General features: G+C 42.5%; 5 protein-coding genes across 11 annotated transcripts; 3 read left to right on the top strand and 2 right to left on the bottom strand.

Annotated features, from left to right (window-relative positions):
* Positions 1–166: 166 nt before the first annotated feature.
* Positions 167–4,492, bottom strand: LOC129589158 (PH-interacting protein-like). Its single transcript, XM_055483721.1, has 8 exons — positions 4,398–4,492; positions 3,465–4,306; positions 3,028–3,176; positions 2,720–2,914; positions 2,527–2,597; positions 1,650–1,923; positions 1,462–1,584; positions 167–767 (listed from the first exon to the last, which is right to left on the bottom strand). Exons 2-8 carry the CDS (start codon positions 4,278–4,280, stop codon positions 470–472), a joined length of 1,926 nt encoding a protein of 641 aa, XP_055339696.1. The 5' UTR covers positions 4,281–4,306; positions 4,398–4,492; the 3' UTR covers positions 167–469.
* A 1,231-nt stretch (positions 4,493–5,723) lies between these two features.
* On the bottom strand, positions 5,724–11,700 carry LOC129589103 (transcription factor E2F1-like). 5 transcript variants are annotated; one of them, XM_055483632.1, is made up of 12 exons: positions 11,254–11,700; positions 11,081–11,151; positions 10,441–10,501; positions 9,781–10,364; positions 9,092–9,515; positions 8,294–8,400; positions 8,099–8,223; positions 7,933–7,973; positions 7,714–7,789; positions 7,538–7,643; positions 7,164–7,476; positions 5,724–6,320 (listed from the first exon to the last, which is right to left on the bottom strand). In XM_055483632.1, exons 4-12 carry the CDS (start codon positions 10,285–10,287, stop codon positions 6,109–6,111), a joined length of 1,911 nt encoding a protein of 636 aa, XP_055339607.1. In that variant the 5' UTR covers positions 10,288–10,364; positions 10,441–10,501; positions 11,081–11,151; positions 11,254–11,700; the 3' UTR covers positions 5,724–6,108. The 5 variants fall into 5 exon arrangements, with proteins under 5 accessions (XP_055339607.1, XP_055339606.1, XP_055339610.1 ...); XM_055483631.1 differs by having other exon boundaries at positions 9,781–10,352; XM_055483635.1 differs by having other exon boundaries at positions 9,098–9,515; positions 9,781–10,352.
* A 264-nt stretch (positions 11,701–11,964) lies between these two features.
* Positions 11,965–15,010, top strand: LOC129589105 (uncharacterized). The gene is made up of 4 exons (XM_055483636.1): positions 11,965–12,613; positions 12,858–13,076; positions 13,322–13,805; positions 14,271–15,010. The coding sequence occupies exons 1-4, from the start codon at positions 12,083–12,085 to the stop codon at positions 14,831–14,833; spliced, it is 1,797 nt and encodes a 598-aa protein (XP_055339611.1). The 5' UTR covers positions 11,965–12,082; the 3' UTR covers positions 14,834–15,010.
* Positions 15,011–15,903: 893 nt separating this feature from the next.
* Positions 15,904–22,739, top strand: LOC129589224 (sialin-like). Its single transcript, XM_055483824.1, has 10 exons — positions 15,904–16,513; positions 16,876–17,075; positions 17,388–17,624; positions 18,249–18,317; positions 18,387–19,043; positions 20,153–20,290; positions 20,792–20,992; positions 21,468–21,600; positions 21,891–22,148; positions 22,456–22,739. The coding sequence occupies exons 1-10, from the start codon at positions 16,453–16,455 to the stop codon at positions 22,704–22,706; spliced, it is 2,205 nt and encodes a 734-aa protein (XP_055339799.1). The 5' UTR covers positions 15,904–16,452; the 3' UTR covers positions 22,707–22,739.
* On the top strand, positions 19,229–22,039 carry LOC129589216 (sialin-like). 3 transcript variants are annotated; one of them, XM_055483806.1, is made up of 6 exons: positions 19,229–19,651; positions 19,936–20,040; positions 20,175–20,290; positions 20,768–20,992; positions 21,101–21,169; positions 21,468–22,039. In XM_055483806.1, exons 1-6 carry the CDS (start codon positions 19,558–19,560, stop codon positions 21,888–21,890), a joined length of 1,032 nt encoding a protein of 343 aa, XP_055339781.1. In that variant the 5' UTR covers positions 19,229–19,557; the 3' UTR covers positions 21,891–22,039. The 3 variants fall into 3 exon arrangements, with proteins under 3 accessions (XP_055339781.1, XP_055339783.1, XP_055339782.1); XM_055483808.1 differs by having other exon boundaries at positions 21,101–21,159; positions 21,468–21,574; XM_055483807.1 differs by having other exon boundaries at positions 19,611–19,651; positions 19,936–20,036.
* Positions 22,740–22,768: the final 29 nt, after the last annotated feature.

Below are 22,768 nucleotides of genomic sequence, written 5' to 3'. Positions count from 1 at the left end.
GTGAATTTACAGAGGCGAATTTGTACTGCCGAATGAAGTCATTAATGTAGTGTGAATCGTTTGCGTCATTCGAGATTTTTGGTGAAAACAGGCGTTCCCTAGGCCTACGACTACTGCTAATTTATTCCTTAATTAAACAATGCCAAACAAAAATGCTTGGCCGGGAACCATCAGTTTGAACACTTAACGACCACGACTGCTGTAAAATATTCTAATTAAGTAACAAGATGTTCGAAAACTTCTTATTGCACTCGGAAGTAGATAACAAACTTGCTACTGATTGCTTAATGCTCACAGCGAAGTCCTTAATGTTCTTCACAACTTACAGGAAGTTTTCATTACATAATATCCCTGAAAAAATAATTAAAAATCTGCACACGTTATGACAACTGGCAACGTCGTTATCTATTAAAATTCATCCATCCCGAACCGTCCGGATACATTTTCAGACTGTCACTGGTTACTAGCCTTACACCGGCTCATAAAGTTTTGGTGCCTTCACTATCCGCCCGGATACTGTGCGTTTAATTATGCCGGCAGTTTCCCGTTGTTCATGACCTGGATTTGCACCATACGGTTGTTTGGTGGGCTCATCTGGCATAACCTGAGGAACGTTGGCGGGTTCCATGCCCGATTCCTCGGGCCGGCCAGTGCGCGCGTTGGCAGGCACTCGTGATGCAGATTTCTTGCGGGCTTCGAATTCCGTACTCCACTTTATCTTAACGCTTTCAATGAAAGTGGATTGCAAAGCGTGGACCGATGGATCGCTTGAATAAATAAAATAAATAAAAAAAATCACATAAAACATTTAATTAAAAAATTAAATACTTATCAAAACGCTTCCCTAACGAAAACAATGTGGAAAGCTGTCAAGCGCCCCACGAGACTTGGTAATATTAACCATTGGCTCTTATCAGGAAAGAGAAAGGTCAAAGCAATTCTAATGCTCGAAAGCTATGTAGTATGTATGTAATATTAATGGTATTTAACGTCTACGACGTTAAATACTGTTAACGCCGGGCGATAGTGTCGTTTATTTACTTATCTATAATAATCGACAATAAGTACGCGGATGAATGTTACTGTATAAGATCAGTTCGATTTAGAGAAGTACGCCTAAACTTGAGTTCTTGCGAATTATAAAATCGCGCCCTCCCACCCGGAAGTCCTGCTGATTTACTTAGAAATTCTGTTGTGTTATATATCTTGTTCCGATCGAAGTTGTGCTATGGTTCAAATTCAATAATGGGGTGTTCGGCGCGGCTCGTCTCAACGGAAGTCGATGACCAACGGCGCCGTTCAGTTGCGACCGTTTGGACATCGTCGGCTTTCGAGTACTTGCCCCGACATCCTCCGAGCGGCAAATGATCAAGCGAGCAGGAATAGCGTTAATAAGTAGTTTAAGTGCTTATCTTAACGTAGTACTTACACCAAATCAAAGAAGGTTTTCTATTAGCGTACTTTGTGAAGTCAGTGCATATGTCAGCTATAACGTGGGCCTGCATGGAAATGGGCGCATCCCCATTGTACTTCTCGCTGTTGATGGCGATCTGCTTGAAGTCGAATATCAACGCCTCTTTTCGTCTGTCAACAGTCAAAAGAATTTTAATCATATCACCACAATAACCTGGTCTGTGGTCATAAATAACCTGTAGAATTGTTTCGCCACTCGTCGCTGGATGGTACTGAGATCTACAGGATATGCCACTTCCACAGCATAATCGGGATAACGTTTTAAATCGACAGCGACCACAAACCATGCCGCCTCTGGCAACTTAGATACGGCATTCAGCAGCTTCAAGATGCGCTTGGTTTCGGTAGCGGGGTCTTGGTAGTTCCAATCGGCCGGTGTTGGTTCGTAGGTCATGCTGTGCAGTTCAGCTGAAGTGATGACAGCACCATCTTGCGCTAGTTCTTCTTCTTCTGCATTAAGATTGTCATGTCACGGTTTAAATTGCATGGAACATATTTGGTACAGTTTCGCTAAAATCCAAATTCATTGTTCGGAACTTCGGATAGTACACTATTGAATTCACTTTGATTTAGTCCGAAATCAAATCTGTTGCTGAAAACTGAAAGCTAAAACAAATTTTAATTTTTTAAAAAATTGTAAAAAAATACACTGTTGAAAATTACAGATGGCATGTGCAACAATTTAAAACCATCAACCATCACCGTTATTGCACATCATGCAACCGGTATATACAGTAACTAAAGAAGAATGTTGCATTTACGAAGAAAATCGTTACATGAAAATGTTACATTTATGAAAACCTGATCGGAAAACAAGATTAGGCAGCAATTTTATAGAAAACAATTGTCTACTGTGTTTTAAAAGTCCAGTATTTAAAGCGCATGGCCGCAAACGTTGAAAAGAGTGAACAAAATTTTGTGATTACTTCGAGCCTGTGAAATTGTTAAGCATCCTACATATTTGCTACTCGTTGTAAGTGTCGTGTACGTTCACGGAAATTTCATGGGCCAAAACACTTGTTGTTGAAAAAAAACTAGTGTTTAACGCCTTACTAGAGAGTAGTCGAAGATCCCATGGGCTGGCCGGTTCCACACACCCTGGTCCATCCTTCGACCCATCGAATCTGGAAAGGATTCGTCCAAGCGTGCATATTTCGTTCTGAATATTTTCATCATGAGTCCATGACTATGCAAAACTTCGACCTTTCGTATACTGTAGCACACACTGCGCTGCTATAGACCGTACCTGACTTTAAGCATATGGTACATGCCGGCAGCGTCGGGAATCGCGGCATCGATGGTGCCCTTATACCAGCGCAGTTCGCCGTTTTCCAAAAACAGACTTTTCACCCGCGATCCTTCCTCCCACATTTCATTCCGGCTGCGCAACACATGATGTTCCAAAACCAGAAAATCTTTAGTATCCGACGCTTCATGAAAGCTAAGCAGTGACAAAAATTAACCCTCGCGCTTGCAAATTTCGAACCGTTCAAAAGTCAAATAGTAAATAAGGTATCTGTATCTAGGTTTCACCCATCATTTGGTAAATTGTACCTAATCGTGAATGTCTTCTCATTAAGTTGGCTGTCCTTGCGTTTCATCTCTATTTCTGCTACGTGGTAAATCATGGGCGCATCTTGTGGAGTGTGCTGGACACTGACATTAACGAACTTCATGTCAACGATTTTCAGCTCTTCCTTGTCCTAGAAAAATCAAAACACTACCGGAGTCTGGTACTGTAAGCCGGCAAATTTTTCCCCAGCGCGTTGTACGTGGTATTACTACTTCTTATAGATATTATATCAATACAATTTCAACAAAATGCAGTGCATATTACTGTGCAACTTGAAACATGTAAAAAGGCAAAACATTGAAAATTCCCCAAATATTATTAATAATAGAAAGTCCAAAATACAATCCAAGAAAACAGACCCATGTGCCGGAGTGGACACTGGGCAGTAAAAAATTAACATTCTTTGATTCTCACTTACTCTGAAATTCTGCATCTGGCCTTTGATCGCTGTGGCCGGAAGTCCCTCCATCAGCCAGTTAATAATGTACACGGCATGTTCTTGCCGATAATAGTAAACCACGTCGCCTATCTGCGGAAAATAAGGGAAGGGCCTGGGCATCATCTCCGTCAGCCAACCAGGCCACCGCCGCACCACTGGCGGCGGCAACGGCGTCTTCCCCGGCTTTCGCACAGCTTTGACTTCCGACTTGCTCCGAACAGATGGCGACGACATCACCCTCATTTTCGCAGCTGGCTGTTTCTTCTTCTGTGTCGCCATGGCCTCCGTTAACGGAATTTCTTCGTCCACAAAGTGTACTACACGGTCTAATGTCGGCGGGACGTTGGCGTCCACGTTATTCGTCACCGCATCGGACACCGCACGCGTGGGATGTTCAGCGCCGCCATCGCTGTGTTTTCCTTGGCGGTTATCGCTCCCCGAACTGGTCGGGTTCACTTCCGTCGCAACGCTGTCATTGTGTCCGACGTTAGTTGCTGTCTTCGGCTGACCAGTCATAGCAGTCTGGATTGTTGCGCCAAGCGTTGGCACTGCCTGAGCGCAAAGTCCATCGCCATTAGCGCTCTCCGCAACTATCGCCTGGACACCTGCTTCCACGGCACGCGTGCCATAGAATTTGCGCAACAGCTGCGTAATCCGGCAGTCCAGTTCAGCGATCTTATTCCGCCCATCTCTTTCAAAATCTTGAACGAACGGATCGGGAGCTCCCAGTTCCTGCAGGAGTATCCAGATGTCTCGATAAATTTTGTTGCTAGCAGGATCCGTGGATATGGACATTCCCAATCTGGTTATCGATTAATCAACTACGAAAAGATCTATTTAGCTAATAACTCAGTGAAGCTTACTTAGACAATGACAGTTTACAATTCAACATTAGGAGCTTGAAATTAATACCGAGGTGCGTATGTGAGTAATAGAAAAACAGAAGAAAGCTGTAGCGGATCGGATGCAAGGCGCAAGTTCATTCAACACGAAGATGTCCGGAGATGGGCAGAGAATTCTACATACCTACTATCTATATAATAATTATTGCTACTATTAAACCAAGTAAGCTGTACGTTAATGTACGCTGCGCTTGCACCGCATTAATTTTAATAACCGTACTGTACAAGGGATATATGTACTACGGTACTAGCAAGTAGCAGCTACTTTAGTGAGTGACGCAGACTCGACTGGCCATACGTCGTACGATCGAGATGAACTTAAAGAATTTACTTACAGTACTTATTTCATGATAATAAACTATGAATACCGCTGCATTTGTATGATTTTGATTTTAAACCACAGCCACATTTGTAGAGTTGAACGTAATGGAGAGCATTATCAAATGCTGGTAGAGCAGTGTTGGCGTGGCAAAGGGCGCAAACGGCCTTCTCGTACGGGACTCCCGACCGACACCGATCTTTCCCGATCCGCTCACGTTCCCAACATTCAACAGAACCCCGATCCCGTCCCGACAAATTTCAAAAAATATTTTGGATTATAATTTATTTTTATATCAGGGCAGTTTCCTTTGCACTAAACGGCTTATCGTAATGCATCGTTCTTAAATAATTTAAATTCTGTTTGTCTATTGATTAAGAATCTTAATCAATAGACAAACAGAGTTTAAATTATTTAAAAAAAATTCGCCGTAGTTTTCGCGTGGATCGCTTAATTTTTTCAAGGATTTGGCTGTTCTCTATTAAAATTCGTTATTTTTCGACAAGAGATAGGGCATTTTCCGGACATCTGCAAGGTTTCCCGTTCCCAACACTCCCGACAGCGAGCGTTCCCGTCCCGTAAAAATGAACGTGCCGTGAACAGGACTTTAATTGTCGGGACCTGTTCCGAGCTGACAGTTTGTCAGACAAACACTGGAGCAGACTCAGAGCAACAATAAAGGGAGCTCACTTTGCAATAAATACGACAGCTCGTTTTGTAGCGCACTATGCGGTAGTTGTGCATCTCCGGTACTCGTTTAAATACAGCTACTTATTCAATTTTTGTTTCGGTACTGCGATGCCAATTCTTCGCGTCTTCCTGTATACGAGCATTGCAAGAAGTTTTAGTGCGAAATTATGGAAAACGCTGGCGGTGGAACATATTTCGGCAAAGAAACAGGTCAGCGATAATGGCGCCCCATTCCCATCTGCGATGAAGGTAGCAGTGGCGGTTAAATGTGAATTAATTGTGTTGAAAAACGCTGTACGATATTCGTTCTCGGAACCGCAAAATGTGCACACGCATCGACAATTCAATTCTTGCTGACGTGCAAACAGCGGCTACACTGCAAAAAGAATGACAATAAAAAAATTCCAAAACATTTGCAAACAAACCACGTACATCCATGCAAAGAGGATGAGAAAAAAGAAACCCGCTAACATAAGACAATTACATACTTACAATGAACATTCATATAATCAAACTGCGAATTTCAAAACATTCAAATTAGTTCACATGAAATCTTAAAACTGCCTTGGCTGTTGGAATTATGCTAATAAGAGAGAAATGACACACAACAGTTTCCTCTACACGGAACGCATAACCGGAATTCACAAGACCTTGCGGTGTGTTCTCTCAGTCGCTGACACAGGCAATCTTCAGCATATGCCGCAGGACGACCTTATAAGTTCAGCTGCAGCATCTCGCCGAAGCCCTCCTCGGACAAATCCAATCCGAACATGAAATCGAATCCCTCGAAGGGCTCCATGGCCAGCAGTTCCGGAGGGGGATTGACGCTGTTCGGAGATGCCGGAAGTGGCCAGTATTTCTGCGGCGACAGCGAGTAGTCGATCTGCGAATAATCGCTGTCTGTCTGCGAATGACCGGCTCCGCCTGCATTAAGACCAGCAATTTTATACAAAGATCAAAGACTGCTTTCACATGTTATACGACTCAATTTTGATTGATGCAGTGTCATCGCGAACGCTCTTTTTGCAGAGCACTCAGTTTTGATAACGACTGCCTAGTAAACTATCCCATAACCGCGGTAACAGGCAATTACAAATATAACAAGTATGGTACATTCAACGCTATACGAATTACAGATACGTCAGCCCAGCACACAGCTCTGACAAGTAGTCGTCAGTCGCAGAATAACAAACGAGCAAGTATTGTAATCGTACTGATGCAAAAAATTTTCAAGTAACAAATATTTCAGAAAAATGAATCCGAAAGGAGCACCACTGCTATAACTTTTATCGAATATCCGTAAATCCTTAGTTTAAACTTTAACTCAGGGATAAAGCACTGCAGTGCTTTTTCCAACAGGCCCGAAGCCATAACGAAATGAAACCTACAGACGCTGTACGCTAGCGTCGTAATAATACGTACAACGATACCCAATCGATAGCACGCATAAAGAAATGAATTCGGCATGTTTAAAACTGTAGCGAAAATGACACAACCACGATTAAGTAACACAATAAATCAATATAAGCAGAAATAAAACTGATTTCTAGAAATTACAGTCCGTCCGCATCTTTGCTACATTGTCTTATCACCATCTGTCATTCCTAAATATTCAAAGTTTTCCACTCCTTCATCTTAATCTTCAATGTAAAGGGCAGAGCACAAGCGCCGTGAAAACTTCGTTGAAGTGGTAGTACGACAGTCCAAGTATCACTAGCATTTTCATGTGGTCGTAATGACATTTAGTCGCGCAACGTAAAAACTCACATGTTGAATCGGATAGCTCCGACACAGTAAGCATAGAATCATTGAAGACCATTCCCGCCTCCGAGTTAGAGCAGATGGAGTTGTTCAGTGTGGTGTCCAGTGTATCATCCAGCAGTGCCGTTTCATCTATCGGTTCTTGTTTGATTTCTGGCGGTAGCTCAATACTCTCTTGTTTGATGGGCGACATCAGCATTTCTGCCGCTCGAACCGTTTCTCCACCGGCTTCCCATCCCGGCCACAAAAACGTCGGCACCAGCCACATCTGCTGGCTGTAATCAGCGGTTGTGCCAATACTGAGACGCCGCGGATCACTCTGCAGCGGAGACCTCCATTTGAAATACAATTTTCAAAAACAACATAGCAAACGATCTTACGGGATAGACGATGAGTTTTGTATCCGCTCGCTTTTTAACGCAGATAATTGTTTTGTTATGGACATAATCGATTTCCTTCAAAGCTTCTGGACGGACATACAGATGCCTGCAAAACGTTACAAATGAGATAGATACACCAGAAATTTTTCGTTTATTCGTGCACAGTATGAATATACTTCTTTTCCTTCCGAAACAGTTCCAGTGTCAACTTCTCTACGTCTTCCAAGGCTTGATTCAGCGCGCGGTCCTCATCTGTCAAAATATAGTAAAGTGCAGGTCTATAATCTGAAGTTCTGAACTGCTCGTGTAATTCGATGTATTTATTATGACACCTGAAGAAGTGACATGACTATGTAGAGAAAGAACAATGAGCAGAAATACAGCCAGCAATGTACCTGAAGAATCCTCTTCTTCTTGAATACTCCCATCTTTATTGCTAAAAGCAACAAAATCTTTGCAATCGATACAAAAGCTTTATCTGACTGTTCAATTTCCTGAACTTTTATTGAGAAAACGATTCGGTATTGTACACGGTTAGGTAATACAAACCACACGGCTTACATCCATTCCACGCGATTTTTGGATTTCTTCTTCGTCAGACCAATTCCCTCCAGGACATTCGTAATATCATAAATTCTTCGCTTGGGCACATGCAGTTGCGAACTGGCCTCATTCAGATCGACAATCTATACGATCAATCGCAACATATGGTTCAACAGGAAAACATTTTCGAAATTATATCAAATTCACACGGACCCCGTCTGGAGAGTTCTTGAACAATTCAAAGAACTTCTTGGTAATGACATTCAATGACGAATCAAAGCGCGAAGAAGACATCCCGTTCGAATCATCATCCGAGTCATCTGAAAGCGCATTATCAGATAAAACTACAATGGAATGCACTCGCATTACATTACAGCAACTAAGCAGTCTATCACACAGGTCAGTTGAATTTCAAAGGTTTATAAATACGGCCATACCGTACAACGGCGCTTAATTTTGTAAAACTGATACAGCTCAAAGAAAATAATACGAAGTTCACAACTTGTGGTTTACTTATCACAACGGTGACAACGCCATGAGTAAAAAACGCCAAAGAAACGCCACTAACTTCAACGGGATCTCAGTCAGATTTTTTTCTTTGTATTACTGCTAGGAAAGGCGCCGTAATAACAGCTATTTAGACCGCTTTGGTTCTTTTGCTCATTAGGCTGACAAAAATGTTTGCTACAGAAAAGTGACGTCCTAACACCGGGGTGCGTGAGTGGTCTTTGCCCTCAACGAAGAAGGCAATGCGCAAAGCCTAACTAGAAGTTCGTAATGCGTTTCCTTTTCGCAGCATCAGTTCCTGTGTTTTGGCTGATTTGTGCCAATTCAATGATTAATGTAAAAAACAGTTCGTATTCCAAGAAATATCACGCGTCCGACCTTCGATAAGTTCCCATGCTCACAAAGAAAGTGCAATTTAGCCAACTGTACAGTACAAAGTAGTTAACAAATTTCACTATATATTATATCACACGTAATTTTCGTTACAGAAGTTTTTCACTGCACCTGTACCGTTGTCACCGCTGACACTACTGGATCGGCTGGCCGTTGCCGACGTTCTCCCTGATAGTTTGCGGGGGACAGAACGTTTCAGTGTCGGTGTAGCGGCGACGCCTGTGGGCGGAGCTGGCGCTTTGAAGTCCTTCTTGAGAATGGGAGTGGTGGTGTTGGGCGCGCCGGGCATGGTGATCTTGACCACCTGCACCCCAGGAACGGCAGCCGCGGAGGAAGACGTTGCTCCCACAGGTGTTCCACCCGCCCCGGTTGCTGGTGTAACCGCACTGAAAATGGGCTTAACATCGCCGGCAAGCGAAGACGATGAGGCGTGGACAATTCCGGGGATGACTTTCAGGGTCTCAGTCTTGATCTGCTTCGTCACGGTGCCGTTAGTGATGTCGAAATTTAGCTTGCGTTTGAATGGAACACCCGTCTGTCAAACAAGAATATTTGAAGAGTTTACTTTCGAATTTCGAAATTATATTATAAGCACTTTCTTTGCTATCCTCAGCCGAAAGCTACGCCGATTTACTGGCGGCAGCGGGGGATGCGGGATTTGATTATTAAAATTAACTCCTTTCCCGTTCATCGGTGCCTTGTGAAAACGTACAGCAAATAAACAGGAAAACGTATATGTTGTAAAATAAAACACAACTTTGTTTTGAAGATCAACATAAAACCATACAGAATTGACGTACTTTAGGTGCCGGATGGATAAACGTCCCAGCATGTGGCGCGACAACCGCGGATTTAACTGGGACGGACGCGGGCTTCAATTTCAGCAATCCGGGACTGAGCGACACCGCTCCGGTGGGTTTCGGCGCGGACGCCGATGCAATTACAAGTTTCTGCTCAGATTGGGGTGTCTCGGCCAGTACCACAACAGCATCTTTGTCCTTTGTCTCCGAAGGCGTCCCATTGGACAGTTTTCCTTCCAACGTGGTGCCCAAAATATCGCGATCCTCTTTCCCACTGGTCTCCCCATCCAGTACTGGTTCGGGCCGCGGCGATCCGGCCTCAATGGCTGCCATGGGAATTTCCTCCGATTCCGGCTCACTGGTTTCTGTGACGGGTTTGGAGGCGGGCGGGGTGGTGGCGGCGACAGCGGGGGAGGTTTTAATAGAGTCTCGTGATGCGATGGTCAGTTCCGGTGTTAAAACTTTTACGGTGCGAGTGCGGGTAGAGGTGCGGGGAACGTAGGACATGACGGGGCAACCGGCGTCCGCAATAAATTAGTACGGATTTCGTCGTCACTTTACAGCTCGGTCAACTAAATACAAAACTGGTGCAATATCATAAGCCAATATGTATATCAGATTATCAGTATATGGGAACCCTGCAGCAAATGGGAAAACTACCTTTCAAAACATGCAAACGGTAGATCAACATTTCTCCATAAGGGCAATGAAATGATGCTGTCTGTGAAAATAAAATGAATTCAATCAAAGTTCACCCAAAAATACCATAAAAAAGTAGAAGTTATGTTGAAGTGACAGATGAAAACCATTCACTAAATAGCTAAAAACTAGTAACCGGTAAGATATCCTCAAGTACGGTACATGCAACAAAATACCTAACCAATTTTGCAGTATATCTATGTTAAGCAGTTATTAGTTAAACTACATAAATGTAAGCACACCAATACTGTAGTCATTTCTTCTTATTTCATTTTCAGATAACAGGCTGTTGTTAATTAACGAAAAAGTCACACTGTAATTAAAGAAAGCATAATTTTTTCACCTTCGTTTTCATAATTCAACTTTTTCGAGCAACTGGTTATCAGTGAAACTGCAAGATGTTATAACACAAGATAATATGATGTACTCATAGTCTCGTACTAATATTAACGATACAAGCTCATTCGGTAAAATAGTACAACTCTGACAACGAGAACGTGATCAACAGCTGCAAACATAGACCAATACCGTACTTTACTTAAATAAATTAAAACAAGCACATACAGATATTACAAATTTTCTAGATCATTCACTGTCTTACTCGACAAATCTTTCAAAAGGTGACAAAATGGCTGCATTGAAGAGACATAGTAGTCCGAACGGGAGACATCACTGTCAGCAATGCAATGCATAAATGCAAATACCACTGTGGACGCATATGTTATTGTTGACTCAACTGCGTGGGTCCATGCCTAATTACAAGCAGCAGCGTACCTGGTTCCCGGATATCTTCTATCCTTTACCGCATTCCAGATCCAGTCATTCCCATCTCAGCCGCACAGGTAAAGTATAATTTAATGAGAAACAAAACTTTATATAATGGAGATATTTTTGTCACTGCCACAGCTAGCTTATCAAACGGGACCACAAGTCAAAGATGCAGTATGCTGTCCTGCAAAGCATATGAAAGACAAAAAGAAACGCGGAGATAAATTATTCCATCATGCCTGAGAAATTCCACTGGCCGAAGATTCCCGGCAGGGAATGCAAATAGCCATCTAAATGTTAAACATAAATTAAGACAAAGACTACGAAAGACTGTTAGAGCTGTGTGAGAAAATAAGTTAACAGATTACGGGATGAAATGGGGAACCTTTTTGAGTTGTCAATTTTATGCACCACAAAGCATTTTGCACCACTGCCACTGCGTGCTGAAATGGGTTGAACTGACTGAAAGTGAAATGGCTTTCAAAAGCATTCCATAATAACTTCCTCCATGCGCATGCCAGCCGCCCCGGTACGCCACAAAAGAGAATGGCCAGACTTGCATTTTGAAGCAGGAACTTGCCTGGAGCGGGCGGCAGCCACGTTCTCGCTTTCGGAACGTGGCGTCCCCTCAGACTGTGCGTTACTAAACTGTTATGACGATTACTGTTGTTCGTGTTTGACTTCCGTAGTCACTTCGTTGTTTTCTTTGGAGTTCAGTCTATTATGTGGTGCACCGTTTTGGGATAAAAGTTCGGTGTTTTATTTGCTTTAATCCACTTGCATGTTTGTCAGAGTAGAATGGCGAGACTATAAATGCACTACAGAAGCCGTATGAATGGATCCTTACGATGCATTCCCCAGTGACGACGACTCCCAACTGGAGCGCGACGTACAGTCTTTGATTCCATCAAGCAGCTCATCTTCCCAATCAACAGATCCAGAAATTAGCGAAGTCTGCAACTTCACCGCTCACGTGGGCTACGAAGATACCCGCACCTTCCGCCTACTGCGACGCTTTTCCCATGGGGAAAGAGAAGGTGGGACGCGAGGCGTGGAACCTTGCTTCGATACACCGAAGGAAGCTGGACGACCAGACAGCAGCAGCAGACGACGGCATGTCAAAGTTCCGTTGTCACGTTTGTTGCTGTATCGGGAGTTGTCAGGAGTGTTTCACACTCCCCTAGCCGGAGCGTACGGGGACAAGCATCGCGAGAGGTTGGGCGTGATGAAGGATGTGAAACTGTGGGATATTCTGAAGGATCCGCGGTCGGTTACGCGCAATGGGCATGTCTTCCTCGGGTTCACTCAGGACAGCAGATTTCTATTGTCGTATACTTCTAACAATACTCCTACATGGCTGTATCCAGTAAGTGCCAATTTGTGTATTTTTTTTAATTTTTGGAACTATTTGTATGATTTTGAATAGTTATCGAATAATTAAGAATGAACAAAGTACAGACAGAATAATCGGGGAAATACATAGTAGTAATAACTTATTCAGTGAATTTAGAACGAAATGTTGTCCAGGCGTTTCCAATTGCGGGAAATGAAGTTGCGTTTTGAATTTGACTTGTTTGATTTATCTCTTAATATCTGACATTTCCTTGAAGTTTGCAATGGAAATGTTTCCGGAGGAGGACAACGGAATTGTACTGCACTTTTGGTTGTTCACTCCATTTCCTGAAAAGACGGAGATCGTGCACAGCGTGAAATTATTCCAGGGGCAAGATGACATGCACATGGATGTGCCTTTTTCAACTAAACTTTGCGTTGCTCAATGGCCGGACGATAATTCCAAGATCTTGGTGCTGGCCTTTTGGGACGATGAAGTACGTGAAATCTGGCGATACAATATTTGCTTATTACCGCGTTCCACAATTACCACTTTTGGCATTTACGGTACATAGTATATTTTAAGTGTTACGCTTTACCATATTTTTTTATATTTTTCGGTCATGTTTTGTGGACCAGTGAAATCAATTATTACTTCCCGATTTCTGAACAACAAGAAGCTGCGAGTTTATAGAACATATTAATTAACTGAAGGGTTACTTTGTACTTGTTGTTTTTTCAGTCTTCTCCACAACCGAGTAATTCCGGGGTAACCGTGGACCGACAGATCCGTTTCTCCATCATCCCCATACCTCTTGAAATCCGCTCATGGTCCCGCTGTAAACTTCCGGAAATCCATAGTCGACCGTGGTTTACAGAGACCCCGCATCCGATCTTCCATCCCGAGTACTGCATGGCGCTTCCCGACCGGTTGTTTCTGCACGGTGGCGGCATGTTAATCTGTTATCATTTCCGTGATAATGTGGACCAAAGGCAGCAACATAATGATCTCGCAGCATCTGCACCACTGTCTTCGACCATGACGCATTGTATCCCGATGAGTGGCAAACGCAAATGGGGGGATGAGGAAATTCAAGAATTTAAAATTGAACACCAAATTGATTTCCGTGAAGCGTTAAGTGCGGAAATGTGCTATGGTAGTGGACAGTCGCTGTCGGTTGATCTGTCCGATCAGCCGGTGATCTCTTCGAACTCCGTGGATCAGAGTAAGTCTACGCACGTGTTTAGCGGTTTTTGCGATAATTATCCGAAATGTGTAGAATCTCTAGCAGTGCAATCTAATTGAATTTTTTATGATTTATGCATACAAGTTGTTGCGAGTGTGGGTACTTTGCCGTACTCCGGGGTTTTTGCCATTTTGGTGGAGTGGTGGACTTTCTTTCGGTTTTGCTGCAGCAGCCGATGTAGCAGTGGCTGGCGTTCGTTGCTGTTTTGCCTTTAATCGCATAATTATGCAATAACTGTGTGAATATATGATAATTTGTATAGTTCTTGTTCATAAAACGAAAGCAGTGAAAGCTTCAAGAAATCAAATTATTGTCAAATTTTGATACGACAACTAAGTACGGGGATGAAAATAATTATAAAAATATTGTCTGGAAGGAATTACCTTAACTACGAGTATATTTTAGCAGTTAGTTTTACGTTCATGTAATAGTATTTTTTTTCAGCTGACGCTTTTGCCCATTACGGCAAACCGGCATTCTTACGCCCGGACCCGACCAGCCGTGCCTGCGTCTCCGTCCGGTCCTTCCGCATCGACATCATGATGGACAAAGCCTGGGACACCATCCGTCGCTACTTCCCAGAGGCCATTATCAGTCGAAAGACCTTCGCCTGTGCCACCCATTCCTTGCTGGCCATCGAGAACGTCCTTGTGCTGAAAGCCTGCTTCTTCCTCACGCACATTCTGTCGCGCACCACCAGCGCCCCACAGAAATGCAGCGTCCGCAACACCGTCTATCCGTTTTTTCTTTTTGTAAACTACATCAACGGCAGCGGGTGGATGCGGTATTACGGTAATCGACTGGAGGATAGCGACTGGCGAAAGCCCTGTGGCGGCACGGAGATGCAGCAGTTGTTAATAATGAACCGGCTGATTGCCCAGGTGGAGCATCGGCTGCCGCGGCAGATTTATAAGAAGGTGCATACGCTGAATAATTTCTCTGTGGAGTCGGGAGTGTCGCTGGAGACTATGTTGACACCCGATGGATGTGTTATGGTCAGATTGTGACCTGTTCTTTCGTGAGGGAATTGTTTTCCGATTTGTTTGTAATTTTATTCGTTGTTATAAGTCGTTTTTTTGTTTATGGATTCAAACGTATTTCGTATATCCTTGCAGAAATGGGAGAAGCTGCCGATAGTTACTTGCTGTTTATTTAATAAGAGAGGTTTTGTGCCGCCCGTTCTTCGTTATCAACCCAAGAAATCATGAAAAGCAACATAAAATGTTGAGTTAGCATTCTAAAGAAAAAAACTAAAAATTAATCTACGACAACGGTTGATTCACACGCAAACTCGTTGAATTACAGCGATGCAGTTTCTCTCTCTGAACAGAATGGCATCACTAACAGTCTACGAAATCACAAAAAGCCCCACTGTACCACAGTTATTGTCATTTGTTCGATTTGGAATTTCTTTTGTTAGTGAATGTCATTGATCGAAGACTATACGATGTATCCAATGAATTTTCGCGTTAACTGCTCGTATTTTATTTAGAGTAGCAGTAAAAATTGGTAGGTTGACGATTAATTTCGACATGACAATTAATGGAAATTTATCCAGGACAATCAGTTTTTCGATTTCGATACAAAAGCGATTTGATGGACAGTACTTCTACATACTAGTGCTACTGTCGCTGCTTTCTTATGTATGATACCTGTCCAAACGAAAATTTTATTAAATTAAGTATGCCAGTAGACTACCGTCGATAATAGACAGCGTATTACATAAAGGTCGAGAGAGCAGTAAATAATCCAGACATGATAATTCAAATTCCGCTCAAAATTTAAAACTCCGCTTCACATGATATTATTGAAATTTACACGCCCACATCCAGTCATGTACAAGTTCCATTTAAACGGCATAAGTGCTGTTGCGTATTCTGTGTGAATCATCTAACTTGCATTGCGTATCAAATCCACAGAAGTGCGGCAAAATTTTTTTGGTAGCACTACCATGCAACAAACATGGGTACTGTACCTAAACTTGTAAGCTTGCTTCTACCGTGCTTACAAACACAAGCTTAATATCAAACGATAACTTCGGGGATCTTGATAGCAGTGCACCAACAACAACTGACTAAAACATACGTGCGTTTGCAATCAAAGCTCAGCTGAAGTCAAACTAAATTTATGACAATACAGTCTTCAGAGTGCAGCGGTTTATCGCTACTAACCAGGGATAATAAGATTAGATAATAATATTATTTATTCGCACACTTTTAATTTCATTTTCGCCAATGTGCTTCCTACGTTTGACAGCAGTTATTTACCATCCGCCGTGCACTGTGAGTATTTTTTGTGTTTTTTGAAAGTGGATTGAGATTGTGGACTATATCGGTACGTCGGATGATGATTCGGCGGATTTTCTCCACCTTGACAAGTTTTGCCTTTTGTTTTATGGAAATTCATCGTTCGGTTCACACAAATATATTACTTACGATACCGCTGTCATCGTGTGTATGTTGAACGTTTTCTTGCATCAGGAATATCAGGAATGGTAAAATAAGTCAGCCAAACCTAGTCCCGAACGGATTGTCCGGTGATCGGCTCACAAAATCAACACAATTAAATCCATCCGTAATTACTCGCGCAAAAGCTCTGTGCAGTAAAAGTTGTACTTATCTGTACGATGGATTCGCAGTCGCCACATAACTCATATTCCGACGATCAGAGCTTACTACAACCAACAGGTACCAACCGCAAAATACTACTAATAATAATAAATTAATAATATACACAAGGTAATTTTAGTGGCTTTTCACCGCTTTTGTTACAGTATTCGAAGCTTTTTAGTACAGTATGTATGTACTTTCTCCGCAGTGAATGTACATACGTTGCATACCGTATGTGGCTCAGTGGCTGCATTAATCGTAAATTACAAGACCTTTCGGTACTTCTATCTGTAGAAGTACTCCCAATAATTACACGCTGCGGTTGTATAGTTTATTCGTTTTCATTGTGTATGATTTTGTCTTACACATTGTCCGCTAATGTAAAATTCTGTAATTAAAACGTAGCAGTTCATTGAGCATTATTTTCTGGTGTTGTACAGAATCTAATCGGAAACGTCTCCGCATACCATCCCGCTATGGCCTGGTCATACTGGGATTCTTGGGATTTTTCAATCTCTATGCGTTGCGCGTCAACCTCAGCGTGGCCATCGTCGCGATGGTCAACAGCAGCGCATCCGTGCCAGATAACGCTACGCACGTCGACGTCTGTCCGGTGTCGAACACCAGTAGTCAAACTTCCGTAAGTAATATTCCTGTGTTTCTATATCTTCTGTAAAGGATTGTGTTGTCCGTTACACAAAAATGGACCGACAAGTTATTTCACAGTATATTGATCCAAGTTAACACTCACTTAACAGTGAACAGTTTAATTGTTAAGTAGATTAATTTATGAATTTTTTCTCGTTGCTCTGACGTGTAAGGCCCGTTTTTTCCGCGCAAATTAATGCCAGAAATCAAATTAATTTCGCTGAAAACAAGCTCTTTGATAAAACGTGTTCGATAATCCATTTGTTATTACAAAGTAATTGACTGTAAATTTTTTACTGTCTAGAGCGATGGGGAATTCGGCTGGAGTACAAATGTGCAAGGCATCATCCTGGGCTCGTTTTTCTACGGGTACATCTGCTCGCAGATCCTGGGCGGTTGGGTGGCGCAACGGTTCGGCGCCAAGCATCCTTTTGGCTATGCCGGTTTAATTTCCGGCATTTTGGCGCTGTTCATCCCATTAGCAGCGCGTTGGCACTACGGAGCGCTGATCGCTCTGCGAGTGGCGCAAGGCCTTTTTCAGGTAGTTTTCTTGTTGATTTTCAGTATTAAAGGGGGTTCATTCTGAAGGAAAAATAGAAATATATTGTAACAGCGAAGTACTGACATCCCCACACTACTGATCTTTTAGAGCACTACCGTACTACAATACAACAGACGTTTATTGTTAGTAAAGAGTATTTAACTATGCGTTATATTTTACGCAAGCTCGAAACTCATGATACTTTAAATTGTCTTCAGGCTTTTAAACAAACTTTTTCGACTCACGTCAACTATGATTATCAGCATCCTTACAAAAGAACCTTTCGAACTGCTTTGAACACTGCCGCTTTCTTAAATCGTATATATTATGCCCTTCCGCATCTAGACATCGAGTTAGTATAACACATATTGTACGTGATCTATAAAATAAAAATTATGCAGGCAGGATGTTATGAAGACCTTTATATAATATACGAATACATATATGGAAATCCCATCCATAACGTCCAGTGTTCAGTACTATTTTATTATCAATAATATACTAATGGACGTATCAACAGAATGCATCAACCATAATGACATTTTGCAAATTCATTATGATCAACACTTTGACGCGTATGACCATTACTTATGTTCACCAATCTTACGAATTCGGTTGTTAAAGGGTGTTTGCTTCCCATCCATGCACGCAATGATGGGATTATGGGCTCCGCCTCTCGAGCGATCTCGCATGGTATGAGCTATAAACCTACGGTTTTTTTGTTATCAAAATAATCCTTTATTCAACAAATTCATCGGTTAGGTCTCAATCACCTACAGCGGCGTCCAGATTGGCACTGTCGGCTCGCTAATTATCTCGGGCGTATTAACCAAACACCTCGGATGGCAGAGTGTATTCTACTTCTTCGGCGGCACGGCCATTCTGTGGTACGTCTTCTGGCTGTTTCTGGCCTTCGACTCTCCCAACAACCATCCCCGCATTTCCGACGAGGAAAAGCACTACATCCTGCACGCTATCAAACCGAAGAAGGATCCCTTCGAGGTGACCTTTCCCTGGAAACGGGTCATCCGCTCACTGCCCTGTTGGGCGATAATTGTGGCAAATTTCGGGCACAACTGGGGCTTCTACACCCTGCTGACCAATATTCCCACGTATCTGAACAAAGTCCTGCATTTCGGGATAGAGAATAATGGATTCCTGTCGGCACTGCCGTACTTTGTGATGGCGCTGTTTATGCAGGCGGGTGGGTTGCTGGCGGATCTATTGCGTAAACATCGGCTGATGAATACGACTTGGGTGCGGCGGACTTTTCATTTTGTGGGACAGTTACTGCCGTCGGTATTCCTGATTCTGCTGGGCTATGTGGGATGCAACCACACGGCGGCCATTGCACTGCTTACGTTGGCGGTTGGCACGGATGGATTGACCAGTTCCGGCTACCAGGTACGACCGTGTACTGTGATACATTAGAACAAACAATTTCAACCAACTGCACTGAGAGAGCTCTGGTTGAAATTTAATCTAATCTTCGGTAAATGAGCCACTTTTCTTATTACACAAATGTTGGAAACCTGACACACTTACATATATATACAGACGAAAAATCAGTACACGCGGAGTCGCGAAGTTTCATTATACGACACACGCCATATCTGTTCTGTCACAATCTCTGTGTATAAACTAATTAGAGATACGTATTGCAAACTTGTAGTGTCACTTTTGTATACCCTATAATCGTAATGGTGCAAACGCGCATTGTTACATTTTACAAATGCTTAACGGCAAAATTCCCTTCATGAACATCCTGTGATTCGATGTTCTGTATCCGGTGACAGGACAAAGTTTCTTGATAGCGAAGTACAATACTATCTGCATCTGATTCCTACGCACGCAAAGCGCTATGGAATGTTAGATTATTGCTACGCATCTCATCCATTTACCTAATTTCTGCATATTAATAAAAAGCAAATAAATGGCGATTTTTTCCACGAAAATTGAGGACGATGCAAAGGAGCAGCAGGAATTTATACGAACGCAAGACGCTGGATCTGACGGCACAGACAAGGGTAGCTTTGTTGCTAGCTTTTAACTTTGCAATATTTATTTAACGAAATCCCTTTTAATTAACCTTTTTATCTACAGCTTTTAATTTCATTTTTGATGTTTTTCAATTTTTGCCCTTTCCATTTTTATTTTCTTTTAAAATTTAAACTACAGTTGCAGCAACAACGCCGTTGTGCAAACTAACAATACCTTGGTAAAAATGCTGTTGCATAGTTCGATTTGTTTGCGCTTGATTTTGCATAACATGTACAAGATATTGTTATCTGCATTATTAATATTTTTTTAGAAAGGCATTTGTGCATACCGGCACGGTACCAACTGGTCCTGTTCCTCTTTATGGGATTTTTCGTTATGTTCTCCATTCGTGTGAACCTGAACGTGGCAATTGTAGGTAAAAAATATATAATGTAAACGCTAATTTTGTGCGGCTGCCGTGTACTATGATGTGGATTTCGCGTCTACTGCATTGCTTTTTACAATTTTAATTAGCAATTTTTTAACAGAAACTTTATTTAATTAATACAGCCATGACCAACGCCAGCACCACGACAGAGTCGCTTTTGCTCAACGCATCCAAAGTTAATAACATTTGTCCACGAGAGGCCGGCAATATAACTGGGCCATCGCAGCATGCCGGCAAGGTACAATTGTATAAGCGAGCAAATTACGTGAACTGGCCTTTCACGTGATTACATAATTATCTGATAAATAAAATATTAATATCTATATAGGTGTTAATTTTCCCTCGTGTTACGGTTTAGAATTACAAGTTACAACAGTTGTTTACTGCTTTGCTTTGTTGTTCACTGCTGTTTAGGTTCAAAATTATTGCTGCGATTTACAGTGAGTGCTCGTACACTGGTCGCTCTGGATTCTTTGAATCCTTTGTACATGCCTGTTATAACAGCATAGACGTATACTCCATTTCTACTACGTGCGCATTATTATGCATGTAGCTTACCGACGAAATTACAACTGTCATTATTGTAATAACTGTAGAAGTACAGATGCTTCCTGAGCTGTATAATAATAAATTATATCCATACAGTATAATTAAAGATATAGACAGTTGTATCGTAAGTGCCATACACATGATACTCATAGATACTCAGTTGCAGTTTGATTGGGATGGAAAAACACAGGGCCTCATCCTTAGCTCCTTTTTCTGGGGTTTCATCCTGACACAGATCCCCGGTGGTTGGTTTTCCCGAAAATTTGGTGCGAAGTATCCGTTTGGCTTGGCAGTGCTACTGTCCGGCTTGTTCGGCTTACTTATGCCGGTGGCCGCCACTTGGCATTATTCGGCGCTCCTCACCCTGCGTATCCTGCAAGGTGTTGTGCAAGTGCGTAGTGCGTACTTGTACTCCGTACCTACTTGCTTGTGCAAATAATGGAATTTAGTTAATGATGTAAATCGTAAATCGCAAAGTTCGGCTGCGGTTTGTTTTTAGGGTGTCAGTATGCCAGCGGCTCATCATCTTCTGGGACTCTGGGCACCTCCAAACGAAAGGTCACGAATGGTGAATAATGTTGTTATAATACCGTGCACGAAATTATGATGTGAGAAATCATACCGTGCACGGCGCGCAGTATGCCAATAATACGATCATGAGTTATCATCTTATTATTAGCTAGGCCTAAACTGACAGCGAAGCTTCACCTTATCTGAAGCGGGAAATAATGTCTGTTGTTCCACATGATATACGTAATTTTAAACAGAATATACCGTGCAATATAATACAGTAATTTTTTAACAAATTTCTGATATACGGGTAGCACATACACTACTCAGTAGTGCAATGTTTCCATTACTGGTAGGTAATGATAGCCTTTACCGGCATTCAAATGGGCACCGTGGTGGCATCCATCCTTTCTGGCGTTCTCATCCGGAATCTTGGCTGGGAAAGTGGATTTTACTTTTTCGGTGGTGTGACCTTTGTCTGGTTCGCCGGTTGGCTATACATCGGTCACGAGTCGCCGTCAACCCATCCGCGCATCTCGCCTAAAGAGCGGCACTTTATCTTGTTCGCAATCGGCACCCATCCCGGCGACACCTTTCGCTCTACGCCTTGGCGACACATTCTTACGTCTCTGCCAGTTTGGGCTATCTGCGTGGGTTATTTTGGACACAACTGGGGCTTTTACACTTTGCTGACTACTATGCCGTCCTATTTGGGGAAGACACTGCAGTATAATATTCAGACCAATGGCATCATCTCAGCCATGCCGTATTTAATTTAGCCATGGCCGTCGTCATGCAGCTGGCCGGCTGGCTGGGGGATGTGCTGCGACAGCGAAAGGTCATCAGTGTTACGTGCATCCGCCGGGGTTTTCATCTGGTGGGGCAACTTTTGCCAGCGGGACTGTTTATTGTGTTGGGATTCGTCGGATGTGATCGAAATATGGCGGTGACCTTGCTGATTGCCGCTATGGCCGCGAACGGAATCTCCAGTGTCGGGTTCGCGGTTAACCATGTTGATCTCTCACCAAAATACACCGGTGCGCATTCGGATACAAAATATTCGTACATTAATTATCTGCGAGTATTGAAGTAGATTGCAGTATATAGTATAACACCTCCACTTAAATCCAATTCAAACTTATAAAAACAGGTTAATCTGAAGTCTTACTTCGATTACAAAAGAATCGTAAAGTATACACGTGATGTGTAATACCTTGCCAGTTTATGAAGAAGATACTATAATCACTAATCAAATGGTTCATTTGTTTTCAAACATTAAAGTAATCAAAATTAATCAAAGACTAATGTTGTTGCTTAATGCCTGTTGCAAATTTTTTGTTGCAGGAATTTTAATGGGATGGTCGCAGATTTGGGGAACGCTTCCGGGCATCGTTTCCCCTTACCTAGTTGGTCTCATCACTAGTCCAAAAAATACAGTGGCACAGTGGCGCATTGTTTTTACTTTAACTGCAACGATTTATGTGGTAACGAGTGTGTTTTACGCTTTAACCGCGTCCGGTGAACGCCAGGTATGGAAGCGGCCTCAAAGTTTGCCGGAAGGCCGGAATATGTTAAGAAGAAATCAGAAAGCATGAAATTGTACGTTTCATTCGTTTCGCCGAGACACAGTACTTGCTGTTCTTGTGCGCATTTACAA

Source organism: Paramacrobiotus metropolitanus, unplaced genomic scaffold (assembly GCF_019649055.1).
Source record: "Paramacrobiotus metropolitanus isolate TYO unplaced genomic scaffold, Prichtersi_v1.0 Parri_scaffold0000033, whole genome shotgun sequence".
Taxonomy (NCBI): Eukaryota; Metazoa; Tardigrada; class Eutardigrada; order Parachela; family Macrobiotidae; genus Paramacrobiotus; species Paramacrobiotus metropolitanus.
The sequence above is the reverse complement of the archived record's forward strand: the minus strand, read 5'-3'. Positions and strand labels throughout refer to the sequence as shown.

Coding starts and splice junctions, on each gene's coding strand:
- LOC129589158 (XM_055483721.1), bottom strand. CDS start 4,280: ATGTCCATATCCACGGATCCTGCTAGCAACAAAATTTATCGAGACATC. Junction 3,177..3,464: donor GCCAGATGCAGAATTTCAGA/GTAAGTGAGAAT, acceptor TGATTTTTCTAG/GACAAGGAAGAGCTGAAAAT. Junction 1,585..1,649: donor GTGGCGAAACAATTCTACAG/GTTATTTATGAC, acceptor GACTGTTGACAG/ACGAAAAGAGGCGTTGATAT.
- LOC129589216 (XM_055483806.1), top strand. CDS start 19,558: ATGGCGATTTTTTCCACGAAAATTGAGGACGATGCAAAGGAGCAGCAG. Junction 19,652..19,935: donor ATCTGACGGCACAGACAAGG/GTAGCTTTGTTG, acceptor ATATTTTTTTAG/AAAGGCATTTGTGCATACCG. Junction 21,170..21,467: donor CAAACGAAAGGTCACGAATG/GTGAATAATGTT, acceptor CATTACTGGTAG/GTAATGATAGCCTTTACCGG.
- LOC129589105 (XM_055483636.1), top strand. CDS start 12,083: ATGGATCCTTACGATGCATTCCCCAGTGACGACGACTCCCAACTGGAG. Junction 12,614..12,857: donor CTCCTACATGGCTGTATCCA/GTAAGTGCCAAT, acceptor ATTTCCTTGAAG/TTTGCAATGGAAATGTTTCC. Junction 13,077..13,321: donor TGGCCTTTTGGGACGATGAA/GTACGTGAAATC, acceptor TTGTTTTTTCAG/TCTTCTCCACAACCGAGTAA.
- LOC129589103 (XM_055483632.1), bottom strand. CDS start 10,287: ATGTCCTACGTTCCCCGCACCTCTACCCGCACTCGCACCGTAAAAGTT. Junction 8,401..9,091: donor CAGCGGTGACAACGGTACAG/GTGCAGTGAAAA, acceptor ATGCGCTTTCAG/ATGACTCGGATGATGATTCG. Junction 7,644..7,713: donor CTGTTTCGGAAGGAAAAGAA/GTATATTCATAC, acceptor AACGTTTTGCAG/GCATCTGTATGTCCGTCCAG.
- LOC129589224 (XM_055483824.1), top strand. CDS start 16,453: ATGGATTCGCAGTCGCCACATAACTCATATTCCGACGATCAGAGCTTA. Junction 16,514..16,875: donor GAGCTTACTACAACCAACAG/GTACCAACCGCA, acceptor GGTGTTGTACAG/AATCTAATCGGAAACGTCTC. Junction 20,993..21,467: donor TCCTGCAAGGTGTTGTGCAA/GTGCGTAGTGCG, acceptor CATTACTGGTAG/GTAATGATAGCCTTTACCGG.